Source organism: Rattus rattus, chromosome 2, assembly GCF_011064425.1.
Source record: "Rattus rattus isolate New Zealand chromosome 2, Rrattus_CSIRO_v1, whole genome shotgun sequence".
NCBI classification, from domain to species: Eukaryota; Metazoa; Chordata; class Mammalia; order Rodentia; family Muridae; genus Rattus; species Rattus rattus.
Window position 1 is genome coordinate 192,885,496 of NC_046155.1, and position 27,018 is coordinate 192,912,513.

At 47.6% G+C, this 27,018-nt stretch overlaps 1 protein-coding gene across 1 annotated transcript in view; it reads right to left on the reverse strand.

Annotated features, from left to right (window-relative positions):
* Positions 1-725: 725 nt before the first annotated feature.
* Snx9 (sorting nexin 9) overlaps positions 726-27,018 on the reverse strand; it is a 78,828-nt gene continuing 52,535 nt past the window's right edge. The window contains exons 7-18 of the mRNA XM_032894751.1: positions 26,256-26,340; positions 22,949-23,074; positions 22,730-22,847; positions 13,267-13,397; positions 11,553-11,656; positions 11,036-11,139; positions 9,503-9,580; positions 7,334-7,410; positions 5,550-5,639; positions 4,413-4,527; positions 3,313-3,404; positions 726-1,197 (exon numbers count right to left, since the gene is read on the reverse strand). Coding sequence (XP_032750642.1) covers positions 1,150-1,197; positions 3,313-3,404; positions 4,413-4,527; positions 5,550-5,639; positions 7,334-7,410; positions 9,503-9,580; positions 11,036-11,139; positions 11,553-11,656; positions 13,267-13,397; positions 22,730-22,847; positions 22,949-23,074; positions 26,256-26,340 — 1,168 coding nt within the window. The 3' untranslated portion in view covers positions 726-1,149. The remainder of the gene's footprint in view (positions 1,198-3,312; positions 3,405-4,412; positions 4,528-5,549; positions 5,640-7,333; positions 7,411-9,502; positions 9,581-11,035; positions 11,140-11,552; positions 11,657-13,266; positions 13,398-22,729; positions 22,848-22,948; positions 23,075-26,255; positions 26,341-27,018) is intronic.

The following is a 27,018-nucleotide window of genomic DNA, read 5'->3' on the forward strand; positions in this document are numbered from 1 at the left end:
ATAAGGCAACTGTGGAAGGGGACCACTGTCTGCAGGGAGGGGACAGCGTGTGCTCTGTGCTCTCAGGCCTTGAGCCAGGGTCAGGAGTTTCTGAAGGCGGGGACACAGCCACAGACAGAGCCAGTCTCTGCTTGTCACCAGCTTGCTGCTGCAGCACGTCCCACCGCTCATGCCAGCCCTTAACTTTCCCATTCTCTGGGAAACGGAGAGGAACAGGTGCTGAACTTGGCTTTCATCTTTTGAGGGAATACTGACCAGCCTGCTGCTCCAAACCGGGGACCACGAGCACCTCTCCTATCAGCAACCCCCCCTCCCCCATCTCATGGACAGCTGAGGGACTGAAGGTGACAGGTGGGAGGTCCTGGAAGCAGGGTGGCCACCCACCTGGGGTAGTGGGACAAGTCACCTTTTCTGACTTACTCTTCTAGTGTAAAACACGCCTTACTGTGAGCTAAGCGGGCGTGCAGAGTGCTGAATTTACCTAACAGCAGCACAGGGAATCAACCTGTGGGCAGCAGTGGGTAGGCGGGCTCTTCTCACCTGCTGTGCCCACCTAACAGGACTTCTGCTGGGCTACCCACCACAAACTGTGAAGGTGTAGGTGATCTGGAATCCTCTTTTCTTCCCCATGCCGGGAGCACTTAACTGTAGCTATGCCAGTGAGGGTGTGCAGACTCCCCTAAACAGACAAGGGTCCCCAAAGGACTGAAAGAGTTATAAAAATATACAAAGATACATTTTTTATTCTGCCATTTTTCATATTTTTAAGAAAGCAATTAGTATTAATTATCTGACATTGGGTAAGAACTGGAAGATCATAGGTAATGTATAAATTACGATTCTATGTAAAATACCAGGAGGAGGAACCCCTATTTCTTCATTCAAAAATCTTGATAAATTTAAGTATTTTTCAAAAATAGACATTTCCATTGGGTAACTAATATGTCGAAATGAACAAGGAAGGCCATCCTAAGCAACAATGCCTTTAGGCTGGCTAATGACGAAAACAAGTTTTGTCAACTTCTTTCTTTTTGGTTTTCTTCCTTCTCTTTCTCTCTCTCTCTCTTATGATGGGGTGGGGAGAAAACTGAATTGCATTGTCCCAGGTCAAAAAGAAGCACTTCGGAGTTCTCTTGTGTCCGTTCTGGTCTACATAACTGGGAAGCGGCCGAGGGCCTGCCTCAGCTTTTCTGCGATCTGGTGAAAAGAACAGAGCAGTTGAGACATTTCCATCCCAAGATATTACACTGCACAGTGGTCCATATGCCCTCTATCGAGTTAAACATAAACTTGTTGAGTCCGTTAGCTGGTCTGCTAGTCTCGTCTGTAGCCACTGGGACTCCGTGCTGGAGAACCTTCACCATCGCAGCCCTGCTGTGCTCAGTGGAGTCCACTGTGTGAGAAACCCTGCTGCCTGTCCCTACCTGCCCAGCTGGGCCCCCGGCCAGGCCCTGCCTGACAGTGGGGGCCACATTTTTAGACTAGCCCCTTCTCCACCAGACAGCAGGATGATGCCTGGGCTACACAGGCCTGCCCCGAGTCCCCGTCTCCTCTGGACAAGTCTGAACACTCACGACTCCCTGTTGTGGAGGTGGAGGGTTAAGTGGGGCTGCATCTCTGACAGCCCAGGGTGCACTGTGAATCTGTTACAGCCCTCCCCTCCCCTCAGGGTACTAGGTATCCCTTAAAGTCTCCAATTCCTTATTCATTTTGGGACCTTAAACATGTCAAGTAGGTGGGAGTATAGAGTAGGTACTCATACATGTTTGCTCCGTGTACAGAAATGTAAGCTTTAATAATTTAAGGGATATTTTGTTATAAGACAATAGTGACAAAATACCTGGTTTTCCATGGTGAATTACAAGGTCAATACTGATAGCACGTGTGGACTTGACAATTAATAAATCAACAGAATGAGAACCTTGGAAGCTGCCCTTCCAATGTTTCCTCAGAGCACATGTAACTATGTCTAACACGCAGAGGGGCCCAGCCCAGCAGTAACTGACAGGAAAGCTAAAGGACACAGATGGCTATTGTGACAGAGAGCGCTCCTGAGTGAGTCCATCCCACGAGCAACGTGCCTCCCCAACCAACTGCAGCCACAATTGCATACAAAGTACGCGTGTTTACATTTATGTGTTTAAACGTGTAATTGTGCATGTGTATTCGCAGCCTCTTCCAGGACTCACAAGGTGTTTTTGGCAGAGAGCAACCCAAAAGCTGCACATGCAGAGACGAGCGCTGAGGGCTAGCCTGCATCTCTGAATGCACGGAAGGGCTAGCCTGCATCTCTGAATGCACGGAGGCAATGGCATGGCTGAGTGCCCAGGCTACCTCAAGTGCTCACTGTTCCCCCAGTGCTGCCCTGCAGGGCCTGAGTTCCAGCGGCACTGACAAGAAGTGTGGAGGTGTGGGGGTTGGGGATTTAGCTCAGTGGTAGGGCGCTTGCCTAGCATGCGCAAGGCCCTGGGTTCGGTCCCCAGCTCCAAAAAAAAGAAAAGAAAAAAAAAAAGAAGTGTGGAGGTGTGGAATGAAGGAGGAAGCAGAGAAAGGGAGATTTACGGTTTTCTCTACAGTTTGCTGACTGAAAATGTCTACAACATTGCGTTAGTTTGGTTTTCCTGAAGAGACTTCTTTGGCAACCATGAAGCCTGGGTCACAAGCAAGGCTGCCTTTGCTTCCTTCCCTGACTGAAGAGGACACTTCTGGGTCGGCAGGGTGATCTCATCTCCTTTGGCACTCACTGTCCCTCTGCGTGGAGAGGCTCAGAAGGAAGGACAGAGTCAGGACTGCTCAAGGCTTCAAAACTAGAAACCAATGCCTGTTCTTCAAGGGAAGCTTAAATTTTCCAAAAATTAGGTATTCATTTTATTTTCCATGTGGATCTTTGCCTGTAAGTGTGTGTGTGTGTGTGTGTGTGTGTGTGTGTGTGGCTTGAGTGTGGCTGGTGCCCACGGAGGTCAGAGGAGGACATCAGGTCCCTGGAGCTGGGGTTATGGGTGATTGTGAACCACCATGTTATCCACGGAAACTGAACCTGGGTTTTCCTGACAGCAGTCAGTGCTCTTAACCACTAAGTCATCTCTCCAATCCCAGGAAAGCTCTTTTGATCCAATATGCCTCAGATGGAATTTTAAAAGCTTAAAAAAAAATCAAACCACTAAACACTGTTCAAAATGTAACCCCCTTTAGTTTATCACTCAGTAGTAAAGATTACAAACTGACCAACTCTATGTGGTCAAGGTCTCTAAGCATGGACGCCCCCCTCACACACACATGTGCATAGAGGGATGTTGGGAGAGGGGCACTCACTGTTTCATAAAATTGCACTTGCTGCTCCAGGTAGAGGCGGATGACACTGTTGTAATCGTAGATCCGGTTACTGTGGAAGTGATTCATCTCAGCTACAACAAAATTATCACAGGATTAGTTCCCAGCAAGAACTTGAATGACGGGGTTGGGGATTTAGCTCAGTGGTAGAGCGCTTGCCTAGCAAGCGCAAGACCCTGGGTTTGGTCCTCAGCTCCGGGGGGGTGGGGGGGGGATTTGAATGACAACATGACTCTCTGCTTGGCTAAGACTGGTCATCAGCAGGACTTAATCTGGCTGCTTCTATGCATGCCAGTTCTCAGCCCAACTCTATCAAAAGCCCAGAACACAGGCTGACACCAGCAGCGAGTGCCACTGTCTAGTAATGGATGGCTGTCATTGAGTACATGCTGAATCCCACTGACAGCCTCAGTCTGCCAAGGCACGTGCCGGCGTCAGCCTTCACCCCACAGAGACGGTCATTTGCTGCTCTTGTCTCTCTGACACACACACATCTCTAGAAATCAGTTGTTTTCTTTCTACTAACAGTAAATTATGTCTAAATAACACCCACAAGCCTCTTTTTAGACTCCATGGTCCCAGAGCACAGAGGTTACAGACCTCTAGAAGCTGAACTTTTCGAATTTAAAATTTATTAATTTATACATTAAAAAAAAGTGTAGAAGTGCTCTGTCTGCATGTACACCTGCATGCCAGAACATGGCATCGGACTCCTTTACAGACGGCTGTGAGCCACTATGTGGTTGCTGGAAATTGAACTCAGGAGCCTGTATAGCAGCCAGTAAGTGTTCTTAACCGCTGAGCCATCTCACCAGGTCTGAACTTTGGAATTTAATACAACAGTATGATATTAAAGGCTATTAACAGAGTCTGTCGCTAAGAAGTAATGATGTGCAGGTGCAATCAAGCCATCACCCATGAGCATCCCAAGTTCATCTGTAAAATTAAATACTACCTATCAGCTGACAGACATTTTAAATTAGCTTTGAATGTCACTGGGATCACATCTGGATCCTACCCAACAGGTAGGTTAATGCGGTGGTGGGAGCAGCTCCACAGTTACTTGTAACCCTTTCTCTTACCTTGCAAAGCATACGACATGGTGCCAACCCGCTTCACCATCGTCTGCTTGTCCTGGGGGGTGATTTTACTAGTTGCAACCAGCTTGTCACTTTCTTTCACTTTTTCTATTGCTCCCTAGAAAAACACATAAATGTAACAGTATTTAAGAAGACAAAGCAAAACGCATTAATCTTAGCTTAAGATGTAACAATGCTGACACTCTGCAGGTGTGGTACAGAGCAGAACACCCCAGGCCAACTCCCTCCAAGTCCCTCGGAAGCCAGAAGGCTGCTGCTCCTGAAAACTGCAATAAAGCTAGAACTCGCAGCACTATACACCTCGATACAAACAGAACTCTGTCCATGTAAGATTCTGCACTGCTGGTGTCATGTATACACAGAGGAGAACGGGCGTGAGAGGCCACAAAGCCATGCGAGCTACCCATGGGCCTGTGTCCTCTCTCTTCTGTTCTGAAAGGGCATTTAGATTGGTGTTGGGTGTGCACTCCGGCTCTACTTGGTTGTTTGTGAGAGGTGCTGGATCACTTAACTTCGTTCTCGGATGGAAGTAGCTGTAAACACCGCCACCAGTCCTCATCCAGCTCGAGCACACCACTCTGTATTTATGTCCGTCTGCAAAGAAGCAGCTCTACCTTGATGTGTAAACGAGGCTCCACACAGGAACCTCCAACTCTGCTGCCATAAACTCTGACAAGAGCAACCCTCCTGAGTTTCATATTAAGTTATCTGAATCACACAAAGATTGTGCTGCTCTTTCATGATGCTTCATGGAGCACCACTAAGACCACAGGCCAGCCCTTTGCAGAGATTTTCCTAACAAATCCAAGGGCGCCTCAAGACACTAGAGCACTACAGAGACTCGAAGAGGAAATACTAACCAGAATTAAAACATGAAGATATAACCAACCAATTTTTAAATTTAGCTTTAAAACTTTATGATGGGAATTAGTTTACTATGTCTTCTTCTTGAGATGGAGTCTCACTGTGTAGTCCTGTCTGGCCTGAAACTCACTGCTGGGATCACAGGCATATACCACTACACTCAGTGGGTTTCTTTTCTCGTGGAAAAATGTAGGATCTAAACAACCATGGCAATGTTGTGTGCCTGGAAGTCCCTCCAAACACTGTGGCCCTTACCTTGTGGGCACCAATGATGTCCGGGAAGCAGCCAAGAAAGCCTTTGTACTCGTGGTTGCACTCCATCAGGAAGTGGAGGTCCTTCTTTGGCTATAACAAGACACAGGCTGGCTGTTAATGGTAGAGGGATTTAGAAAATCAAGGAGAAGGAACTACTGAGGAACGACACCCACATCCTCCTGTATGACACTGAATGGTGAGTGCTGCTTCCTTATTTAAATGCTCTCACTAAAATCTGGCTGGTCTGGATATCACGAAGTAGATCAGGCTGGTCCTGAACTCACATATATCTGCCTGCCTCTGGCTCCTGTGCTGGGATTAAAGGTGTGTGCCTCTATGTCCATCTTTACTGCTTAGTTTTTGTGGTCAACTTGATATAACCCAGGGTCACGTGTGAAGAGGGAGTCTCAACTTAAGGACTGCCTGGATCAGACTGGCTCGAGGAGGGTCTGATTGCTACCTGGTGTGTGAGGGCCCAGCCCACTATGGGAAGCGACATCCCTAGGTGGATGATCCTTGGCTGTCTAAGAAAGCACAGTATCGGAGGGAGACAGCCAGGAGCCTCCAGTGCCTCTGCTTCAGTTTCTGTCCTGACTTCCCTCTATGAGTGACTGTGACCTGGAACTGTGGGCCAATCAACCTTTCCCTTTCCAAGTTGCTGTTGGTCAGATGTTTTAGAATAGTAACAGAAAGCAAGCTGAATGCTTTCTGTTATAAAAGTGTCCTACATGGTAAGCGTTTAGGATTGGCTCTCCAATAGAATGCAAACCTTTGAGACAGGTGCATTCTGAGTCTTCTGTTGTAAAGACAGTGATAAACCATTTTGATGTTAACTAGGTATTTACATTATATTATCAGGGACATTTTTGTTAAGATGTATTTTTAGATATTTCACATTCTTTAAAAATCATTTATTTATTTACATCCCAAATGCTGCCCCCCTTCTAGTCTCCCCCCACAGAGTTCCCCTCTCCATCCACTTTCCCCCTCACCTCTCAGAGGGCAGACCCCCCCCCCCAATGCCCACACCATGGTACATCAAGTCTCTGCAGAATTAGGTGCATCCTCTCTCACGGAGGCCAGACATGGCAGCCCTCTGCTACATATGTGCCAGGGGCATTTTTAATCAATAAAATATAGGCATAAAATTGTAACAAGCAAAAATGTTGAGCTTAACGCCTACATTTTAATAGACAATATAAAAATATCACCCGCACTCCTGAGGCTCGTCTGAGGCGCCTCACAGATGAGGAAATCGAGCTTAGAGAGGGTAGGCAGCAGTGCAAGGTTAAACCAGGGCTCCTCGTCATTCTAGTCTACGGCTGAGAGCGGATCAGAGGCACTGATGCTAATTCAGTTCACATCCCCAAACTTCTTTTTTGGAGGGTGTGGGGATCAAATCCTGGGCCTTACAAGTATGAACAGCAAGCTAGGCCAATTACCACTGAGCCACAGACTCCTACCTCATTTAGATTCTTTGTCTTTGTCTCTCTGAGAAAGGGTCTTACTCTGTGACTGAGATCAGCCTGGAACTCTATACAGCTGACAGCTCTGGCTGGCCTTGAACTCAATGCTATCCCCTCAGTCCAGCCTCCCACGTTCTAGAATTACAGGTGTAAGCTATACAGCTTCACACGGATTTCTTAGTGAGACATTTGTCCACGGTGGTTTAACTGAAAAACATCACTAAATAAAATGAACAAAAAGCCACAGACAGACAGGGGACAGCTGTTTGGGTTTAGAGAACAAACGTGGGCTGGTTGGGGAGTATGATTCCGCTGTACCTGCTCTGCCACAAGGCTGGCAATCTCCTCGTATGTCTTCCCGGCTTCTGTGATTGCATTGTTAAGGTCCGTCTCTCCTGAAATAGATTGCACTCTTGGAAGCAACTATAGTGTGTTATACATAGTTCTCTACACTTAGGGTTTTTGTTATAGACTTTATTGATAGCTTTTAGTGCAGACAATTTAAAAGCTGTCAAAGTTGGTGAGAATCCCCACCACCATCCTTTGGTTCGCAGACAGCAGATGGTGGCTATGCTGGTTTTTAATGCCAACTTGACATAAGCTGTAGAGTCATTAGAAAGAGAAACCTCGGCTGAGAAAATGTTCCTATTAGGTTGGCCCCAGATGCATTTCCTTACTAATGATCAATGTGGGAGGGCACAGTTCACTGTGGGTGGTTCTACCCCCTAGGCTGGTGGTCCACTGTGCTAGACAAAAGGAGGCTAGGCTAGCTATGAGGCATAGGCCAGTAAACAGAGTTCCTCCCTGGCATGCGACAGTTTCTGCCCTGAGTTTCCTCAGTGATGGACTGAGATGTAGAACTGTAAGCTAAAACAAATGCTTTCCTCTAAGTGGCTTTTGGCCACAGTGTTTGGTCACAGCAACAGAAGCCCTAAGTAAGACAGTGACCAGCTTTCCCCATTTATACCCTGTGTTCCTTGTTTCTCCTTTCTTGGGACATACATCATTTTATATGCAATCTTTAAAGATAAGGGACATTTAAAGAACAAGGGCACTGTGCTGCACACTTAGGAAAAGGTCGTCACTGTCTCAGGAGGAGCCAGTGTGCAGGTCTCCAGCACCTCAGGCAGGCTGTGTGAGCCAGGGTGCAAAGGCAGTGCACACACCAGGATGGTGTGCTTCTCCACTCGGGGCTCTTGTCAGCCCTCTTTTTGTGGGGTGTTAGGATTATGAGTCATGCACTCCCTGTGGTTCACTCTCTAGACTCAATTTCTGTGGTGACACACACTCCTCTGTCCCTCTCTTGCCCTCACATGGGCCACCAGGCCCAGAGGCTTAACCAGATCTGGAATCAGCTTCTGGCTAAGTCTAGTCTTCAGGCTTCCAGAAGCGACCTCGATCACTCTGACAGAACTGCATCCTGCTCTGCCTCTGTTCCTCGTCAAAACGCTTCTAGAAAGAACCCTTGCTTTGCCACCTCTGCCCACCAAGAGTCATCTGAACAGGGAAGGGGAAGCAGCATCGATGCGTGGGTCCTTTGTTGCAGCTTCAGAACTGCAGATGGAGCCCACGCTCGCCAGAGGCACCGGGATTCCCTGCCAGGATCTGACTAATTCCAGTGTGCACACTCTTGCAGTGCCTCATTCCGTGGCCATCACTGCTTCACCAGTGGCCCCATTTTCTTCCTTTGGCCAGGGGAAGGCTCCTCACATGGGCATCGGAGGGAGGCACCTGGCTCACTCTGGTGAAGAGTGCCAGGAGACATGCTGTACTCCATGAAGCTGTCCTCACACCTTCTCACGGTTGTCTTACCAAAGACATTTCTCTGGGAGGCTCCCCAAGACTATGGGATATTTCACGGTTTGGCAGGGTCATCCCAGCCATTCTTACGCTGTTCTAGTGTTACTCTCCACACTGCTGTGGATGCAGCCGAAGATTTATCTGATGCAGTTATGCGGCCTTAGGAATCAGGCTCATTTAGATGAGAAGAGCAAGCTGTGCAGGACTGCTCTGGTTAGTGCTCAACACCACCAGCACTCTCAAACAGATGCCAACCAGAGACAGAACTTGAAAGCTCTTTAGAACAGCAGTTTTAATAAACTTGTAAGTCCTAAAATATACTGAGCACATTTAATTCGTGCCAGAGTGCCCCATGCAATATATGAACATCGACTGCGCACTGATTGACAGCGGTGACATACAGGCAGCTCGAGGTGCCCTCGGCAGGCGCCCTGAGCCTCACTCTGCTGCGCCATCTTCTCTTTCCTCTGCTCAGGAAGAGTAAGTCCCAGGGCCCTAAAGCACAGCAGGGTGGCCGTTCACCAGAGCTTACCATATGCTTTATGGGGATTCAGGAGAGAAGAACACCAGGGCTCTATACAGACAATTACAGAAGACCTCTAACCCTGATGTGCTCACCATATATATAATGCACACAAGTGCTCAAGCCATTCAAGGGGACAATTACTGTGCAGTTTCTAACCATACCTTGATAACCGCTGGAGCTGAAGACGGCCGCTAGGCTCTGCAGGGCCTTCCCGATCTTCTGATACTCCTTGGGTAAGGCTGGAAGGAACGGAGAATGGATTAGTTCTCGGAGCATCTGAAGTGCACCCAGTGAAAAAACACTGGACGACTGAAACAGCATCTCTTCTTTAAAGAAATACTGATGAAGTCATTTTCAACTACTGACTTCTTCACTGTTATTTTAACCGACTGCTCAACCAGCAGGTTCTACCATGAACAACCCACCCCACACTCACTCACTGGATGGAGCACAGGAAAGAGGCCCACTTACGGGACTCCTGGCTTTCAAAGCCCATTCACATGCATGTGGCCACCACAGTGACCGGAAACACCATCTCCACACAGAAGGTTTGGCAAATATGGCTCAGTGTGGCACCAGAGGCTCAGGTGGAGGGTGCAGCCTCGCCTGTGGGATGAGGCCTGTCTGGGCGACACCTGTGGGTCCAGGCTTGGATCTGAGGCACACCCTGGAGAGCCTTCGGGAACCCTGCCCTCAGGCCGCCCGTGCTTCTGCAGACTCCCACAGGAGGCACCTGGGCCTCTGGGACCACTGCTGCCTCAGCCGCAGGGGCACTGCAGGGACAGGTCTACTCCTGATCTCATGGCCTGCTTCTGTGCTGCTGATCGACACTTTTCACTGAACAGACTGTCCGTTACGATAAACTCCTACGGCTGTGCAGCCAAAACGAGTCATTACTGTTAAAGCCGAAGTCTCTATTTGTATTCCATTGCTTGCTTTCGGTCCCGCTGGGGACTGAGCCCAGGCGTCACGGTGCCCTGCACCTCACTTCTTCCCTGACCTTCCTCTGACCCTGTGCTTCACTTATTCTGTCCTGGGAACCCACAGCTGCACGATTTTGGGGATACGGGGTGGGGTGGGGTGAGGGGGACTCAGCAACATGAAACTCCACACATAAAGGACAGAAAGAACGAAATTCTTCATCCCAGCAGGGAGAGTGAGCAGAGCCATGTCTAATGTACCATGTCCTCCTGTAGTGGCCTAGTCTGTCTGACACATTTTCTGTACTTTGTACCAAGTATATAGGCTGTTTAAAAAAAAAAAAAGTCACCAGGCTTCACATCCTAAAACAGGCACATAAAGAGTGGAAGCAGTCCCAAGCTGGGCCTGGTGCTGCATGCTTGGAATTACACGTATGACTTGAAAGGGTAAAGCCAGGCAGTGAAGGAGTGCTAGAAGCCAGCTTGGACTATACGACCCTTCTCAAACTCTAAAGCAAAGCAAAGCAATCAAATAAGAAACACCCTCTACCATGCAGAAAGATGAACTTCCCAGAGCTTACTCAAACGACCAGATCTTAAACTCAAGTTAGGGTGGCGTTTTAGGACAGTTCTTGAGCTACCCTTGTTACACTCGATTTTCCGGTTTTAATTAGTGTGCCGTAAGGTCAGGTTGGGGTCTGAGAGTGGCACTGGAGCTCAGCCAGTCCCTTGTGCTGGGCTGGGGTCCCGTGAAGACTGCGGCACAGCACTTACGCCCTGTGCAGCGCTTCCAGTGCTCCTGCCCCACGGTCAGCAGCTCCTTCACGCCGTCGTCCATGGCCTTGGTGAACTTCCCCACCGCGTCACACTTCTGTTCTCTGGGAGCAGAGACAGCTGTCAGTCACATCGGCAATGTCAGAGAAACACAGGCCAAACACGTGTACGGCCAGCCTGAGGCCATGGTTTTGATCCACGAGTACTACCACAAAAGAGACTCCCGCTTTGTCAGGCGTTCTGTGGAGGTCGGTGGCTCTGTGCCGCCTCTGCTCATCAGACTTTACTCAAGACAGTCAGCATTATGCCAACGACGATGGAACAGGCCTTGAGGAAGTGGGGCTTAGCCTGCTGAGTTAGGTGGGTCTTTGGTGAGACACCATCTAAGGGCAAAACCCATTCAGCCAGCAATTCCTTTCTCAAGATGTGAATTACAGCTGCTGCAACCCTGGCCAAGACGTTGAGCCTAAGGAAGCCTGCAGACTGAGGAGAAGAAAAGCCAGGCAGTGGCCCTTACATTTCTATCAAATCCAAGTCAGGAGCCTCTGGTTCCATGGTGGAAAATATCATAACTCCCACCAGCTCGTCTTTCTCAGCCTTCCTCTTGCCAGTCTTCCATTCCTGAAAGTGAGGACATAGCATGTTACAGCCCCACAGGCCAACACCTAGCACACTCGGCATCACGGCACAGGCCCAGGCAGTTCTGAGGAGACACGGTTCTGAGTGGACAGACTCGGCCACATTCCTTTTGCAATGGCTTCCAACAGAAACAGACTATAAATACCCTGCACGGGACTCCTTGACAACATTAACGGTTTTGTCTCTTTGAGAAGATATTAACTCTTCATGTTACATCTGTGTGGGCCTGAGTGTAGGTCTGTGCACTATGTGTGTGGGCACATCGAGCAGGAGGGCATCAGACCCGTGGACCTGGCAGCCAGGTGAGGCCGGCCAGCTGGCTGGTCAGATCCACTTTCCCTGCTCCCTCAGCGCTGGGATTCTCAGGGCCTGTCACCGTGCCTGACTTGCTCTCCTTGGTGTCTTTTCTGGGTTTCCCCAGTCCCACTGTTGAGCTTCTCGGCTCTCTTCTCCTTTCATTTTTCACACACGACATCTTAATTAGATCCTTTTAAAATTCTATCAATTGATTTAACACAAAAATAACTTGGTAACTTATTTCCCTAGGTCACACTATATTAGCACTTGCTGTTACTTCTAAACTGACCCCTGGTTTCACTCTTCACTGTTTTGTGAATTCTGTGTAAAGTTACAAAGGAAACATCTCTGGAGAATAAAGGACACAGTGAGGAACATTGTGTGGCCATCGGGAGAGGGCTACTTCCAAAGCCAACGAGGAGGAGCCAGAGGCCAGCCTCGCCTTGCTTTTCACAAGGAACAGAGGGGTCCTGGCTGAGTGGCTGCTATGGGGCAGGCAGAGAGAGAGAGAGAGAGAGAGAGAGAGAGAGAGAGAGAGAGAGAGAGAGAGAGAGAGAGAGAGAGAGAGAGAGAGACACCAGCCTAACTGTGGACTCACAACCTTTCCATGGCTGGTGAATGATCATCGTGGATCCTGCTTTCCTTCATGGTGTGGAAGCACTTGGAGCCCAGAGACTCAGAGACTGTATACGGCCCATTCTCCGCTCAAGGCCCACGTCTGGGGTTTATCCTCCCCACACATAGGTGTGTGGTGTGTGGGTATGGGTGTGTGTGGGGCACATCTGCCAGCACATATGTGAAAGGCAGAGGATGCCTGCTCTATCTACCACTTTACAGCTTATTCCTCTGAGACACAGCCTCTCACTGACCCTGGAGCTAGGACGGCAGTCAGCAAGTTCCAACAATCTGTTTCCACACCTTATAATGTTGGGGTTACAGGTATGTGCTGTAATGTGGGTGCTGGGGATCTGAACTCAGGTCCTCATGCTTCTGCACCAAGAGTTCTTCCTGAGCCCTGAGCCACTTTAAAAAGCATGCTGGAAAACGCTTCCGGTCTAAGTATTTGTTCTCCATCTGTGCCCCACCCACCCCGGGCTGACTACTCCAGCGTATAGAAGCCTGCTGGCTGGCAGGCCTTCCTCACTGCACAGCACTCTTCCTGTATCTGGGACTTAGGTCTGGCCCTTCTTGTTCTGGGAGGGGGACTGACCAACAATACTTGGCCATTGGCTGTGAATTCACTGTGGCTGCACCAGCAGCACTTCCCTATGACGGCAGTACCAGGCTACACCTGCCTTCTCATCTCGGAAATTCAGGAACTGCTGGAAAACTTCACTTTCTGACACCACGGGGTGCCGGCACATCCTGGTCATCCAGGCCTGGAGCCGCTCCATGCGCATCTTGATGAACTCCTCTTCAAAGCGACCTAGAGAGAAGCACCAAGAGTGATGACTGCTCTGGGGAGCATTGCACTGCAGCTCCTGTGACCACACTCCACGTGTGTTTGTGGAGGCCACAGGATGATAGTGAACGTCTTAGTCCATCAGTCTGTGCCTTGTCCCTTTGAGTCAGGTCTGTCATTGACCTAAAGCCAGGTGGGCAGCAACATGCCTCAGCTTCCTCCTGTCTCCACCGCTGACTGCGGTTAGAGCTGGGTTACAGCGCTGTGTGCTCACGCCTAGTTTCTTATGTAGGTGCTGGAGATCTGCGCTCAGGTCCTGTGCTGGGCACCAATTGTTCTTATCCACGGAGCCGCCGATCTAGCCCTGACTCTTTAGTTTTCAAGAGTGGAATCCATGGCTGGAGAGATGGCTCAGAGGCTACAGGCACTAACTGCTCTTTCAGATGACCCCAGTCTGGTTCCCAGCACCTACATGGCGGCTGCTAAACACCGACAACTTCAGTGATCTGAAACCTCTGACCTCCCCCGGCTGTTCTAGGGGGTCCAGCCTTCATGTGCACAGTGCGTATACATACGCTCAGGCACACACACCCAAATAATAAATAAATTTTATAAGTGAATGAAATGTCAATTTAACACACTAACAAATAATGACGTTAGCAAGACTAACAATAATGTTAACTGCAAAGGTGTTGCAAAGAAACATCTCAAAATGAAAAACTATCTCTAGAGGCCAGTTCCTGGGGGCGATTTACAGGCACTAAAGGAGTGGTAAGTGAAAGCTACTACACCATTCTTATAAAGTAAACGAGGCTTTACCAGTACATAACATGTGTAGTTGTAATGTGATACTGAAGCATGTAAGCACTTAACATTTATACTCCGTACTTCGGTAAAGTAACACATGCCGTGTCTACAACACAACACACAGGAGGCCGTCAGAAGAACTTAGTGGCCAGCCTAGGTTACACAGGCAAACCTCACCTAAAAACTAAACAAACAATACCCCATAAACACACACACACTCACGCACACACAGAGGTGGGATGAGGGGTGAATGTACACATTCTCTCGACTGCAACTTTGTTCTCCCTGTTTTTGTTGCTGCTTTTAGTTATTTTTTAAAACATTGCATGTGTATGAGCATTTGCCTATGTACATGTCTATGTACCACGTGTGTAACCCTGGTGTCCAAGAAGGCCAGAAGATGCTATCAGACCGCTTGGAACCAGTTTATAGGCAATTGTGAGCCACCATCTGAATGCTTAGAACTGAACACAGACTCTCTGGAAAGCAGCAAGTGTTCTTTGCCACTGAGCCATCTCTCCAGCCCCTCTATTTTGTCTTACATTAAATGACAAAGGCCATCATCCCAGGACCACACCTACCCTAGAGCTAGCAGCCCTGCTAACACAGCTGTCCCTGTTTTACAAGTAGAGAGCTCAGCAAGCATGACACAGTCAACATCCATCATGCAGACACTTCATGATCCATGACAGTCAACATCAGTCGAGCAGACACTTCATGATCCCATGAAACAAACTCAGCCGCAGCTGGGAGTCTGGAGACAGGAATTCCAACACAGCTCAGGGAGGACCTCAACTAACCATGACCCAAGAACCAATAGGACGCTGTGTAATACCAACAAAACAACCACAGCTCTGCTCTGGAGTCAGCAGAGACAAACAGCCATCGGACAGGGTCTGCTGCTGGAAAAACTGCTCAAGTTCCACCAAGAATAGTGAGACTTTGTGCATCTTGGCTGTTCTATGCTGGGAGCAGCCTCAAGATGGCGGAAGCAGTCTTCAGGTTAAAAAGCAATTGTATTCTAGCCTTATGTTAGAACAAAAGCAATAGCCTTAGGTTAGAGCAAAAGCAATAGCCTTAGGTTAGAGCAAAGCAGCCTGCACCCACAGCTCTGCTTGAGTTCAATAGATAGAATAAATCTAGGTGTCAGGTCACTGAGTACCGGTGGCCAAGCACTGGTGGTCAGGTCACTAAGCAACTCATCCTGCTGTTCCCCCTGTGTGGCCGATTTACCCAGCCAATATCCTGGTCATCAAGCCAGGCCCATTCTTTTGTGGCTACCTAACCCCTCCCCACATTTTGCTTCTACCAGTATATCTTCTGCCTGAGAAAAATTAAAAATTGTCAGCTTGATCAGACTTCTTGACTTGCTGTCCATTCTTTGCGTCTCTTGTCCCCCATTCTCTCCTAGGTGGACCCCAGACCCTGGTCGACTGCCCTGTGGGTCGGGGCAGTTCAACCTCTCTGCTTCTGTGTATACCTCCCTAATCCTCAGAGGCCATGCCAGGCAATGCAGACTGGAGATCGGTCGTAGAGATCGGCTACTGCATCTCTGCCAAAGGAGGAGAAGGCTCACATGATGTAGAATGAGGGAAAGACGCCCATGCTCATTAGCACTGGTGGCAGGGTCAACCTCAGAGGTGACAAGGGAGAGCCATTGGCTATGCTTAAGCAAGATGGCAGAACTAAGCACATGCTAGGCTGACGTTCCTTAGAACAGGGGACCAGATTATCTAAATCACATGCTCCTGCTCAACCAGGAGACTGAACACGTGCAAGGAAGATAGAAAAGGGCCTAGGTAGGGAAGTGAGACACGGTAATGTATTCCCAGCTATAAGGTCGGTTAAGGCAGCAGGATTACCTGAGTCCAGAAGTTTGGGGCAAGCCTGGGTGTTAGTTTTGAGTTTTTTAAACTTATTTTAATATGGGCTTTAAAAAATGTTTTAACCTCTCTTTTAGCCCACCACCCACCAGAGGTAGTGGAAAAGTTATTAAGATATGGGGGAAGTGGTCCTGTTTAGAAATGTTCTTTGAAGCAAATCCAATCTGTGTTGTCCGGCTATGTCCCAGCTGTCTAGTTTAGTAGTGTCAGGATAGCAAACGGGAATTAGCACGGGTGACACAACCTTTGCCAAATCAGCAAGAGTCAGCGGGATCAACCAGAGCGATCAGGGATGCCAAGAGACATTCTTTGCCATCATGTGTCTCTCAATAAAGGGAAGACCAACGAAGTGTTGTAAAGGTAGGTATGTAAGCCTTCTGTCACTGACGGTTGGGTTTGACTTATACTCCCCCCAAATATCACGTGTCCTCCCATGGGTCTTGCCTTCCACCTGAGTCTATCTGAGCAAAATTCGACGTGAGTCTGTATCAGCTGACATCACTCTGCCAATCGGCCCAAGTCTTTGCCAGAACACCACCAGAAGTTTTTTGGTGTTCTGTTTTGCTTTGTTTTATTTTATGAGGCCACTACAAATGACGACCACTAAGGAATGGCAAGGAATGGCAGAATCATCCAGCGTCTGTTGGGTCCTTAACATCATGTGTCCTTTCTTGCCTGTGACTACTTCAGGAAAACACTCCTTTATCTGTCTGCCCTAGCAAAACACCTTCTGACCAAAGAAGACCATGTTTCCACTGCACCTGAGCAAGTCAGTAAGACATTATTTCCAGAAACAAACGAATACTACCCCTCCCAAACAAAAACAAAAGGAAGGACTAGGAGAAATGAAGGCCGGAGATAAGTTGAAGTGACCTGAGCTTTGAATGCCCTCTTCCAAGTATAGTTACGAGAGGAAAGAACCCACACTGGCAGGGGTTCTGTCCAATCAATCCCAGGCTTCCTGCCAGTCTGTGTGGAGGAACAAACTTACAGTGCCAGTTAAACACACACATGAAAAACAGGCCGAGAGGCAGGCAGACGGCTGAGTTCAAAGCCGGCTTGGTCTACAGAGCAAGTTCCAGGACAGCTAGGGCTACACAAAGAAATTCTGTCTCAAAACTACACCCCCCCCAGCCCACCTTCAAAAAGATGAATTAAAACCCTCAGCCAACAAAATAGGAACTATATTGAAGAAAAAAAGCAATCAACAGAAACAGTTACCAAGTGTTGCTAGATGTTGAGTTTAGCAGACAAAACTGAAAGCAGTTTCTGTGTGTCCAAAGGACTACCAGACAGACTAACAGGCAACATGACCAGCAAGTAACAGTCAGAGGTCCTAAAGGAGGGGAAATTACAGATAGAGTTCACAGTGCAGGAACTGAAATAGAAAATTCACCTCAGGAATCAATAGCAGATACAAGATAGCAAAAGTCAGGCCTGGTAAGTCAAGAGCAGAGCTAAATCCCTGAGATTGAAACAGAAACAAAATTCTGACAGGGACAGGCTGGCCTCTGTGTGGGAGTCAGCAGATTCGATGGCTAACTTGCCACGTGGGCAATGCAGGTCAGAAGGCAATGGAAAGACACTCGCTATGTAGCATGAAAAACTAGAAGCCAAAGATCCCATAACCAGCAATTTACCCTTCAGAAATATAGGCAGAGGGGGCTGGAGAGATGGCTCACCGCTTAGGGGCACTGAGTACTCTTTCAGAGGATCTGGGTTTGAACCCACATGATACTTCGCAACCATCTGTAATTCCAGTTCTGCTCCCAGATTCAATGCCCTTTTCTGGCTTCTGTGGGCATGAGGCATGTATGTAGCACACAGACATGTATGTAGGTAAAATACCCATACTTATGAATATACAGAGTAAACAAGTCCTGAAACAAACCACACGAATAAACGTTCAAGTAAATCTGTATGAGGCGGATACAGTTCATCAGGGAAAGGAGTCCTTCTGAGCATCCAGATGCACACAAGTGAAGCTGGACCTCTGCTGTGCTTCCAGCACACAACTACCATCCAAAGCACATCAGACATGCACGCAGAACCGGGAACTAGGAAAACATGATACGAGCTGAAGTTAGACAAAGAGGTCTCAGATACACTACCAAAAGCACAATTCATAAACCCCTGACATGTAGATGCTGACATTTGACGGGAAATGCCTCCTTCAGACACTGGTGTTCCGCCGAGATCCTAGCCTGTGGGACTTGGGTGGAGTGGGTTCCTGGAGATGTCCCCTGGACAACATCCCCACCTCCCTCTCTCTGCTTTTTGTTCTACCAGGCACAGGCAGGGAGAAGCCTCTGACATATGAGCTGGAAGCACCATTCCTTCTTTGACTAAACTGTTCTTCTATCTGTCACACAGCCAGGAGAAAGGCTAAGCAAGACATGAGATTTCTTAAACTTAAAGGTTTTTGCTATACATTGTTAAGAGAACAAAGAGGTAAACTATAGTTGGGACAAGCACATGGGCATCACACATCTGATAGGGAGCTGTTTCTAGAACACAGAGCCCAAATTCAACAATAAGAAACAGACTAACAAATTCTATTTCAAAAGAACAAGTTTTGAAGAGACACTTTACCAAAAGAGACACATGGGCAGAAATAAATGTATGAAGATTCTCTAAACAATCCATCAGTAAGGAATGAAAACAAAGCCAGAATACCACCACATTGAATTAAAGACTACAAGACTGGTCAAGCAGAGTCAATAAAAAATGGGTATTACCAAGTGTGGGTGAAGATGTGGAATCATGGATTTTCATGTATCAATGATGACTCCAGAATTGCATACCCAGCCTGAGAGACGCCTAAGTACAATGCAAACCAATGGATTTATTTATTCTATGGCTGGGAATTTACTGAGGAAAATTTGTTCATGTTTATATAAAAATCTGTTTGCTCAGCTACATGTCATATGTGCCTGTAACCACAGCACTTGGGGGGCTGCGGCAAGAGGAGTGAAGTAAGGAGTCCCAGGCCAGCCTGTGGGCCTGTCTCAAAAACAAACAAAACTAAGAACAAAAATCTATACAGGTAATGCTGGCAGCTTCCTTGTAATTGCCTGGAACTAGAGGCTCAAACGTCTTTCAATGAATGGAAGGATAAAGAATTACTGTGCATCTGCACACTCTAGTAACAGCAGTAAGAAAAACTATTTGATATAATGAATGGAGTGAATGTCAATTGCACTGTTTCCATTCATGATGTATCCTGGGAAAGGGGAATTACATACAGTAACAAAGAACTGACCAGAAGCTGACAAGGACAGGACCAGAGGAAGGAGCTAAAAGATAAAGCTAAGTGCCACAACATATATGAGGCGACAGAAACCCCGTGTTGCAAGACAAGTGTGTCACAGGACCATAATAGTAGTTACCAAGATCTGTAGGACTGGATACCAAAGAATACACTTACTACACACATTTAAACATAAATTTTCAGAAAATGCAGCTTCAACTTTCCTTCAGAAGAATACACGAGTAGATCTTCCAGTAAGACAGACCCATCTACCAACGGAGTGCTACTAAAGCAGCAGTGAGCACATGGGTCCCGGCAAAGCCTCTATATCTAAAAGCACTACCAACTGCACGCTTAGGACCGCAGAGCAAGTACTCCATATGCTTATGCGGAGCCCAGTGTCAGCCTTGGGAAAGATGGCAGGCAGCCTTTGTCACCACAGAAGGGACCTGGCAGATGCACTGAACTTCCCTGCAGCAAAATGACCAGTGCCTGAATTTACTACTTAGTCCGTGAGTGAAAGTTAATCATTTTTGTTTGGCAATCCTTGTGAAAATCTTTCAGACTCAACTGGATTACCTATGACTTTGCATGGTATTTTATGCTTCCTAGGTTTTTAAACCAGGTTCCAGAGACTTATAAGCAAGAGAGTGGAAGGGATGTTTATCCATTTTCCCCGAACCTTACCTAAGCTTTCACTAAGAATGTGAAAATAGTATTTTGGAAACCCAAAATACAACCTGGTTGCTCTTTGTCTCACAAAGAACAGAATGCACAAACATGATGTCATCTGTGAACTCCCAGAACAAGCATCATGACACTGTCTCCCACACTTCCTCTTGCTTTTGTCTAGGAGTGCAGTGAGGATGGTCTATACACAGTGCTGATGCTGTGGGTGCCATGGGCAGGAGGCAAGGGGATATAGCGCTGCGCTGTGCCTCTCGGTGTCCTGGGCATGCCTCCAGTGAGTGGTCAAAGCCCCACTTTCTTCAGACTGAGGCTGCTGTGCTGTGCCATGCCCTGGCTGCATGCCCGAGCCTCCCCCACCCCCTTTTAAAAACGCTTAGTGTGGAGGGACTGCAAACTCTGGAAACACTGCAGCGTGTTTTAAATCAACACTGAATTCCTTGACTGGAAACCTTGGCCAATTCATTTAAAGACAACGAAGCACATGTTATTTCAGTCTAGTGCACAAAAGTAGAGTATAAAATTCAAGGACAAGAACTGGAATGTAAAAACATGAAGGAAGAACTGGAAACAAATGTAGAGTTCAAAAAATAAGCAAAAAGGATGGCTAGAAGGAAGAGTGTGCTGTGAACCAGCTGCAGAGGGGTCTGTAGGGGTGCTGACATCGTGAGTGCCCTGGCCATGGCACCCTGCGCTTTCCACTCCCTGGATGCTGTACCATGAAACACTGCAGCATCACCGAGGGGACACTGGGATGCTGTACCATGAAACACTGCAGCATCACTGAGGGGACACTGGGATGCTGTACCATGAAACACTGCAGCATCACTGAGGGGACACTGGGATGCTGTACCATGAAACACTGCAGCATCACTGAGGGGACACTGGGATGCTGTACCATGAAACACTGCAGCATCACTGAGGGGACACTGGGATGCTGTACCATGAAACACTGCAGCATCACTGAGGGGACACTGGGATGCTGTACCATGAAACACTGCAGCATCACTGAGGGGACACTGGGATGCTGTACCATGAAACACTGCAGCATCACCGAGGGGACACTGGGGGGAATCTTTCTACCTAGTAGTAGCAGAGCAGCCCTTTCCATCCACTGTGACAATTTCAAGTTCTTGACGTTTCTAAAAGAAAATAAGACTAAACCAAAACATCTTCTTTAAAAACTAAAACTTTCATCTCCACAAACAAACAAAGCAAATACCTCCAGAGGAAAGTAAAAGGAAAACAAAGTAGAATATAAAGCTTTAAGGAAAGTGGCTTCTTTATCCTGAAGATCCCAATTCCAGCTAGGTTAGCAGTTCATATCTCGTCACATACACGAAGGAGGCCTCAGGATCAAACCCAGATCCCCCACTTAGCAAGACAGACAGAGCCTACCCGTAAGGACAGTAAGGAAAGCACCCAGGAGGGTCCCAGCACACAGGGACTAGCCCCTGGAGACAGGGTGTACTGGAACTCTGATGCCTCATGCGGGCCCTGCCATCTGGCTGGCTATGATGACTGTGGTCCCTCCCTAACTCCCTCAACTCTTGCTGAAGGGCAAGCCTTCTTCTGCCTCTCCCAGCCTTTGGGAAGGGCCTTCCTTCTCCAGGTCCATCTGCCCTCTCCCCCAGGCCTGTCTAGGTCTGGCCAGTTAAGCCCCACTCTCACCCTCAGCCTGTTCCCTCTGTACAGACCGGTTTCATCATGTGAACACTTTCTACCTACTACGAATTCTTAGTCTCTGGGAAGCTCAGTCTCTTCCATAAAGCCCGTGTTCTCAGTCCTGCTCTCAGGATCTGCCATGCTGTTTCTGAGGAGAGGCAAACCCTTTCTGACCAGATGTTTAGGGGTCAGGTAGCAGGTGGATTACTTAGCAGCAGGGTTTTCATTAGTAAGAGATATTTTTGTCCTTTTAAGTCATGTGTGTGCATGTATCTGTGTGTAGCTATGTGGACATGAATGCAGGTGCTGGTGGAGGCTGAAGCTGGTGTTGCAGGCAATCGCAGTGTCCAACGCAAGTGCTAGAGGCTCAAGCTGGGTCCTCGGCCAGAGCAGCACAGTCTTATGGCTGACCCACTCCAGACCTTACCAGAAGATTTTGGGGACAGGACGAAGTGAACAAAATGGGAGCCTTTTAAATACACAAAACAGGCTGTGGCACTGATGAGTGATAAAGAGTGAGGGGTAAACTCGACTCTCCCTCAGAAATGGGCAGAGGTGCTGGCTGCTCCACGTGCTACACACACACACACACACACACACACACACACACACACACACACACACACACACCCCAGCTCCACGTGCTACACACACACACACACACACACACACACACACACACACACACACACACACACACACACACACACACACACACCCCAGCACAAGAGCGGCAAACCTTGTCTCTTGTTTGGGTCTGAAGATTTTGTTTTCATTTTAGGTTGTTCAGATAACTTTGGTTTTCCTAAGGTACCATTTCTCACACTTAAAAATGTACTTTTTTTTTTGGTAGAAGGAAATAAAAACAATGACTTTTCTAGAATCCGAGGTGTAGACACAGCTCTGAAAGTAAAGCCTGCCACAAGTTCCTATTATGTCCAGGTAACGCCCACACTCATGCAGTCTCCTCACAGCGAGTACTCAGCCATCACATTGCCCATCAGCAGGATGGATGCCCTGACCCTCGCTCTGTAGTCACACTGAACGGCACTGCTCAAACTCACCTGTGACCTGCTTGTCTGGAAGAGAAGGGATCGGGATGGCGGACCCAAACTTAACCAGGAGACGTTCATATAACCAGTCAAAGTGCTTATATCTGTGGTTTACAGATCGATTAGTGTTCTACAAAATAAGGGAAAGAACCAACAGCGTTACCAATGCCAAGGTCTGAGATGGGAGAGAAGGAAGCTGCAGCCAGCTTCGTTTAGAGAGCAGGTACTCACAGTGGGTGTTAGCTGATACTCAATGTAGCTTTTCAGACCGTACATTTTGGAACCTTTCCGGGGATCAGCTACCACACAGTCAAACGTAGAGGTAGGATAAACCCACATAGGGCCATAATCTCCAACCTGAGCAAGAGATAGGACAAGATAATTCTGTGACACAGCTGCAACAGAGCAGAACTCTGTTCAGAACTGGCAGTCCTACAGCAGCCATTCTCACGCCTGTTGGAGAACTTGCAGTTCCATACGGATGCCACTTGTGCTCCTAGTGAACCTGGAGACCATAATTTAAAGGTATTTTTGTGTGTGTGAAAACAGAACTGTACATGTCAGGTTCTGTCAGTGATGTCATACACTCAGGCTTGGTACACTCTCCTCTGGTTTGTGATTTAGTACAGGGCTCACTGGTAAAACAGTTTTCAAACAAGTAACTGCTCTATGATGATGCTTGGAGCAGTGCAAAACTGGCCACAGCCTGACAGCCATTATTTTAGCCATGGTATGTGCCGGGGTGGTGGCACACACCTGTAATCTCAGCACTAGGTAGGCTGAGGAGCAGGAACCTTTGAGGCACAGGCTAACTACTTTCCCAGGGACTCGTGTGCTGGTGTAGAAACACAGTAACCAGTTCACTGGTTGTCTCCAAACAGCGAGTCTGCCAGGACTCCAGGACTCCTAGCTGATGCCTGCCTGTCTCTCCCCACCCCAACCCCAACCCTGGGGCCCCATCCTTTCTCCACCTGTGACAGACATACAGGTTCACAAGGTCTGGAGAGGTTCCTCAAACTTGTACTATTCCCAGAGGTTTGCCTGGGGTTGGGTGAGCTCCACACAGGGTGTAGAGAACTGGAATATCAGTCGAGCTCTGATCATCTCTGCTATCTCGAATCTGTTGCTATCATCCTGTAAAATTGCATCCAAGGCTAGTGAGGTGACTAGGGAGGTCCATGCATCCCAAAGCTAACACTCGGGCTCACAGCAACTCTCCCTGCAAGTCTTGAGTTGGTTCTGGCCCATCAATTCCCAAATGGGCAGATAAAGGGCAGTGGATCTTACAAAGGAGATACAAGGAGATGGATATGGTGGTTTATGCCTGTAATCCTGGAACATAGAAAGTGAAGACAGGACGGTGAGGAAATCAAGGGCTACTACACGGAGACCCTGTCTCAAAAATAAAAGCAAAACCCCTCAAAAACTAACCAGACAAAATAAATGGTACAAGTCCTTATCGCCTTAAGAACAAACAGGCTGTCTTCCTGGACTAGAACAGAAAAATAAAGTGAATTTTGTAACTTGGGAAAAAGGTAAAGAGCTAACATATTGTCTCCAAGTGGAGCAGTGTTTCTAGCAGAGACCCACATTCATAAAGCAGGCAGTGTGTTGCTCTCAGTACCTCTGACAGTCGACAGTAGTCCTTGCTAGCCCAGAGCTCACTATACAGGCCACTCCACAGGCTTCAAACCTGTACAGTCCTTGTGCCTCTGCCTCCTGAGAACCAAGATTACAGGCAAATGCCACCATGGCCAGTTCTAAACAGGTTTTTTTTTTTTTTTTTCCGGAGCTGGGGACCGAACCCAGGGCCTTGCGCTCGCTAGGCAAGCACTCTACCACTGAGCTAAATCCCCAACCCCTCTAAACAGGTTTTTAATCTTGCAGTGAGGGAAAGCATGCTGAGAAGTAAAGGGAACACAGGGAAGAAAAACAGATGGGGCTGAGGAGAGACCTGTGCAAGCTGAGAACTCCCCAGCAAACAAGGCACACCAGGGGCAGGAAGAATGCCCGTGTCTCATTCTGTGCAGAGGTGGAGGAGGAAAATGCAGGACAGGATTACCAACTCAGGAGGTGCCTAAGGACTGCAGACGACTAATATGGCACCAAAGAGGTCTAAGAATGCACAGTTAAGCTGCCTCAGGGGCTGTGTCTAGGAGGCTCTGCTAAGCCTTCAGTACAGCACCTGAGTGCCTGTCTTAGCAGCAATCCTTTGTGAAGAGGACAAAGGGCAACAGCCTAGGTCCCCAAACTTACCAGACCTTATGTTATCAGTGAGTAATTAATGTTAGTTTTCAGTCTAAGCACAACCTGGGTTTCTGTCTCCTCCCCCCCACCCCCATCTCCTGAAGACTCAATGGCTTTCCTCTTTATTTTGCCATGTGAGAGGCTGTGCCACTGGCCTGCCCACAGGTTCATGGGTCTACCACTTCCAAAACTCATGGACAGTGCACATGCTGGATCTCTTGTTCTGTTCCATCACACCTGTGACAAATGCCACATGAAAGTGAGGGGCAGACCTCTGGCTCTTAGTCCCCTGAGCTCTAAATTTAAATGAGAAGTGTATGTGGGTTTTTTTCCCCAGCCTGGTATAAAGATTCAAATCTTCTTATTCAGAAGATAATCACAGCAGGTGCACTTTGGAGAGACAAATGGTCCAAGGGGCTTTGGATCTTACACTTCTATTTGGAGGTTCCTAGAGTTTGAAGTTTTCACAGATGAGGGAAAGTAATTAAAGGATCCATTATCATCCCTGGTATTTTATCATGCATCCTCTGAAGCCAGAGATTATAGCAGAAGGCTGGTGGTTCCTCCTGCTCATCTGCAACCATGGTGATTACATCCCAGGCTTCCCTCAGCTACATTTAAGTCAACAGGGTTACAAAATAGTCAGAGCTCTTCCCGCCCCCTACAATTTCTCTTGGGAATTCACTAGGTATTGCCTAGATAAAAAACGTATTAACAATCAAAGTAAGGGATGAAACCAAAGAGCCTTTGCCATATTATATAACAATCATCTCGCCAAGACAGATTACATTGTTAATGGTGCCATTAACTCCCGGCTTTATTTGCTAGCCCCTTATCTTGAGCTGACAGTTGGTTTACTGGGGAAATCCTATTACCAGCACACTGGAAAGCACCTTATTCTAATTATGGGCTGCTACTTTCATCGGGGTAGAAACTTAATGATTGAGCTGAGCCCACTGGCTGGATAAATAAGGCTGGTATGGAACAGAATGTAACACATGCTGTAAGTCTTAGAGTCGCTGACACTTTAGAAAAGAAAATGCACTGAAATGTACAAGTGATGGGTCAACATTAATAGTTGAAAGATAGAAACAGGGAAAACTGAGAAGCACTGACAATTATTGATTTATGCTGATTATCTGTAGTACTCCTAAGGACACATTATCAACTATCTGGGACAGTATACATGTGCTTAAAAATACTTCCAAAAAGACTAATGTTCTTAGTGTAGGTATTATATAAAGAACTTTAATTAGAGATAAAGCAAACAGACAAGAATGAACAAACTTACAATGATGGGGATTTTCTCTTTGGGTTTTGCTAGCTGCTTGGCCAACAGGTACTGCTCCATGCCAGGTTTTGCAAATCCAGGGAATCTGTTCATGAGGAAAGTCTTGTGAGTCTTTGTCTTCACAAAAATTCAATTCTCACTGTGTAACCTGAACACACCAGTTTTAACCCTGTTCTGTATGTAACTGGATGGCCAGTCAGCCAGTCAGTGAAGCCTGAGAGGGGAGGAGGGCATATGTCTCTAGCAGGCGTGCTGCACACAGGCACTCTGCCTGCCTAACCACGCCTGAGCAAGCTGTCACCACTAACGGAGTGAAGGGCACACATGAAGACAGTCCTCCATCCCCCAGTGCAGCATGGCGATCTGAGCTGGCTACCTGTGGCAATGGCCACTCGCTAACACCTTCACATCTATGCACAGTAATTGCTACTAACTAAACAGCAATCTATTCACTTTTGAGCATCATCAAGATGTGTTCTCACAATGCTCCAGTGTATTTAAATTTCTGATTTTTCTTTCTGGCACAAGGCTTATGTTTATAGCCAACACATAAATGCATTGTTGAGTATTTCAAAATCCTGCTCCAAAAAGAGACAGAAGTCTTGGAGATACAGGTTCAAATGAGCCTGAACTAATTTGCTTTCAACCTAGAATGACATTTTAGAGCACAAAAAACCCTCTAACTAGAGCCAACCGTCTTGCTTCCGAGATGAGGGATCTGGGTCAAACAGGTTATCAAACCCAGAGAGCAAGGGTAGAGCGG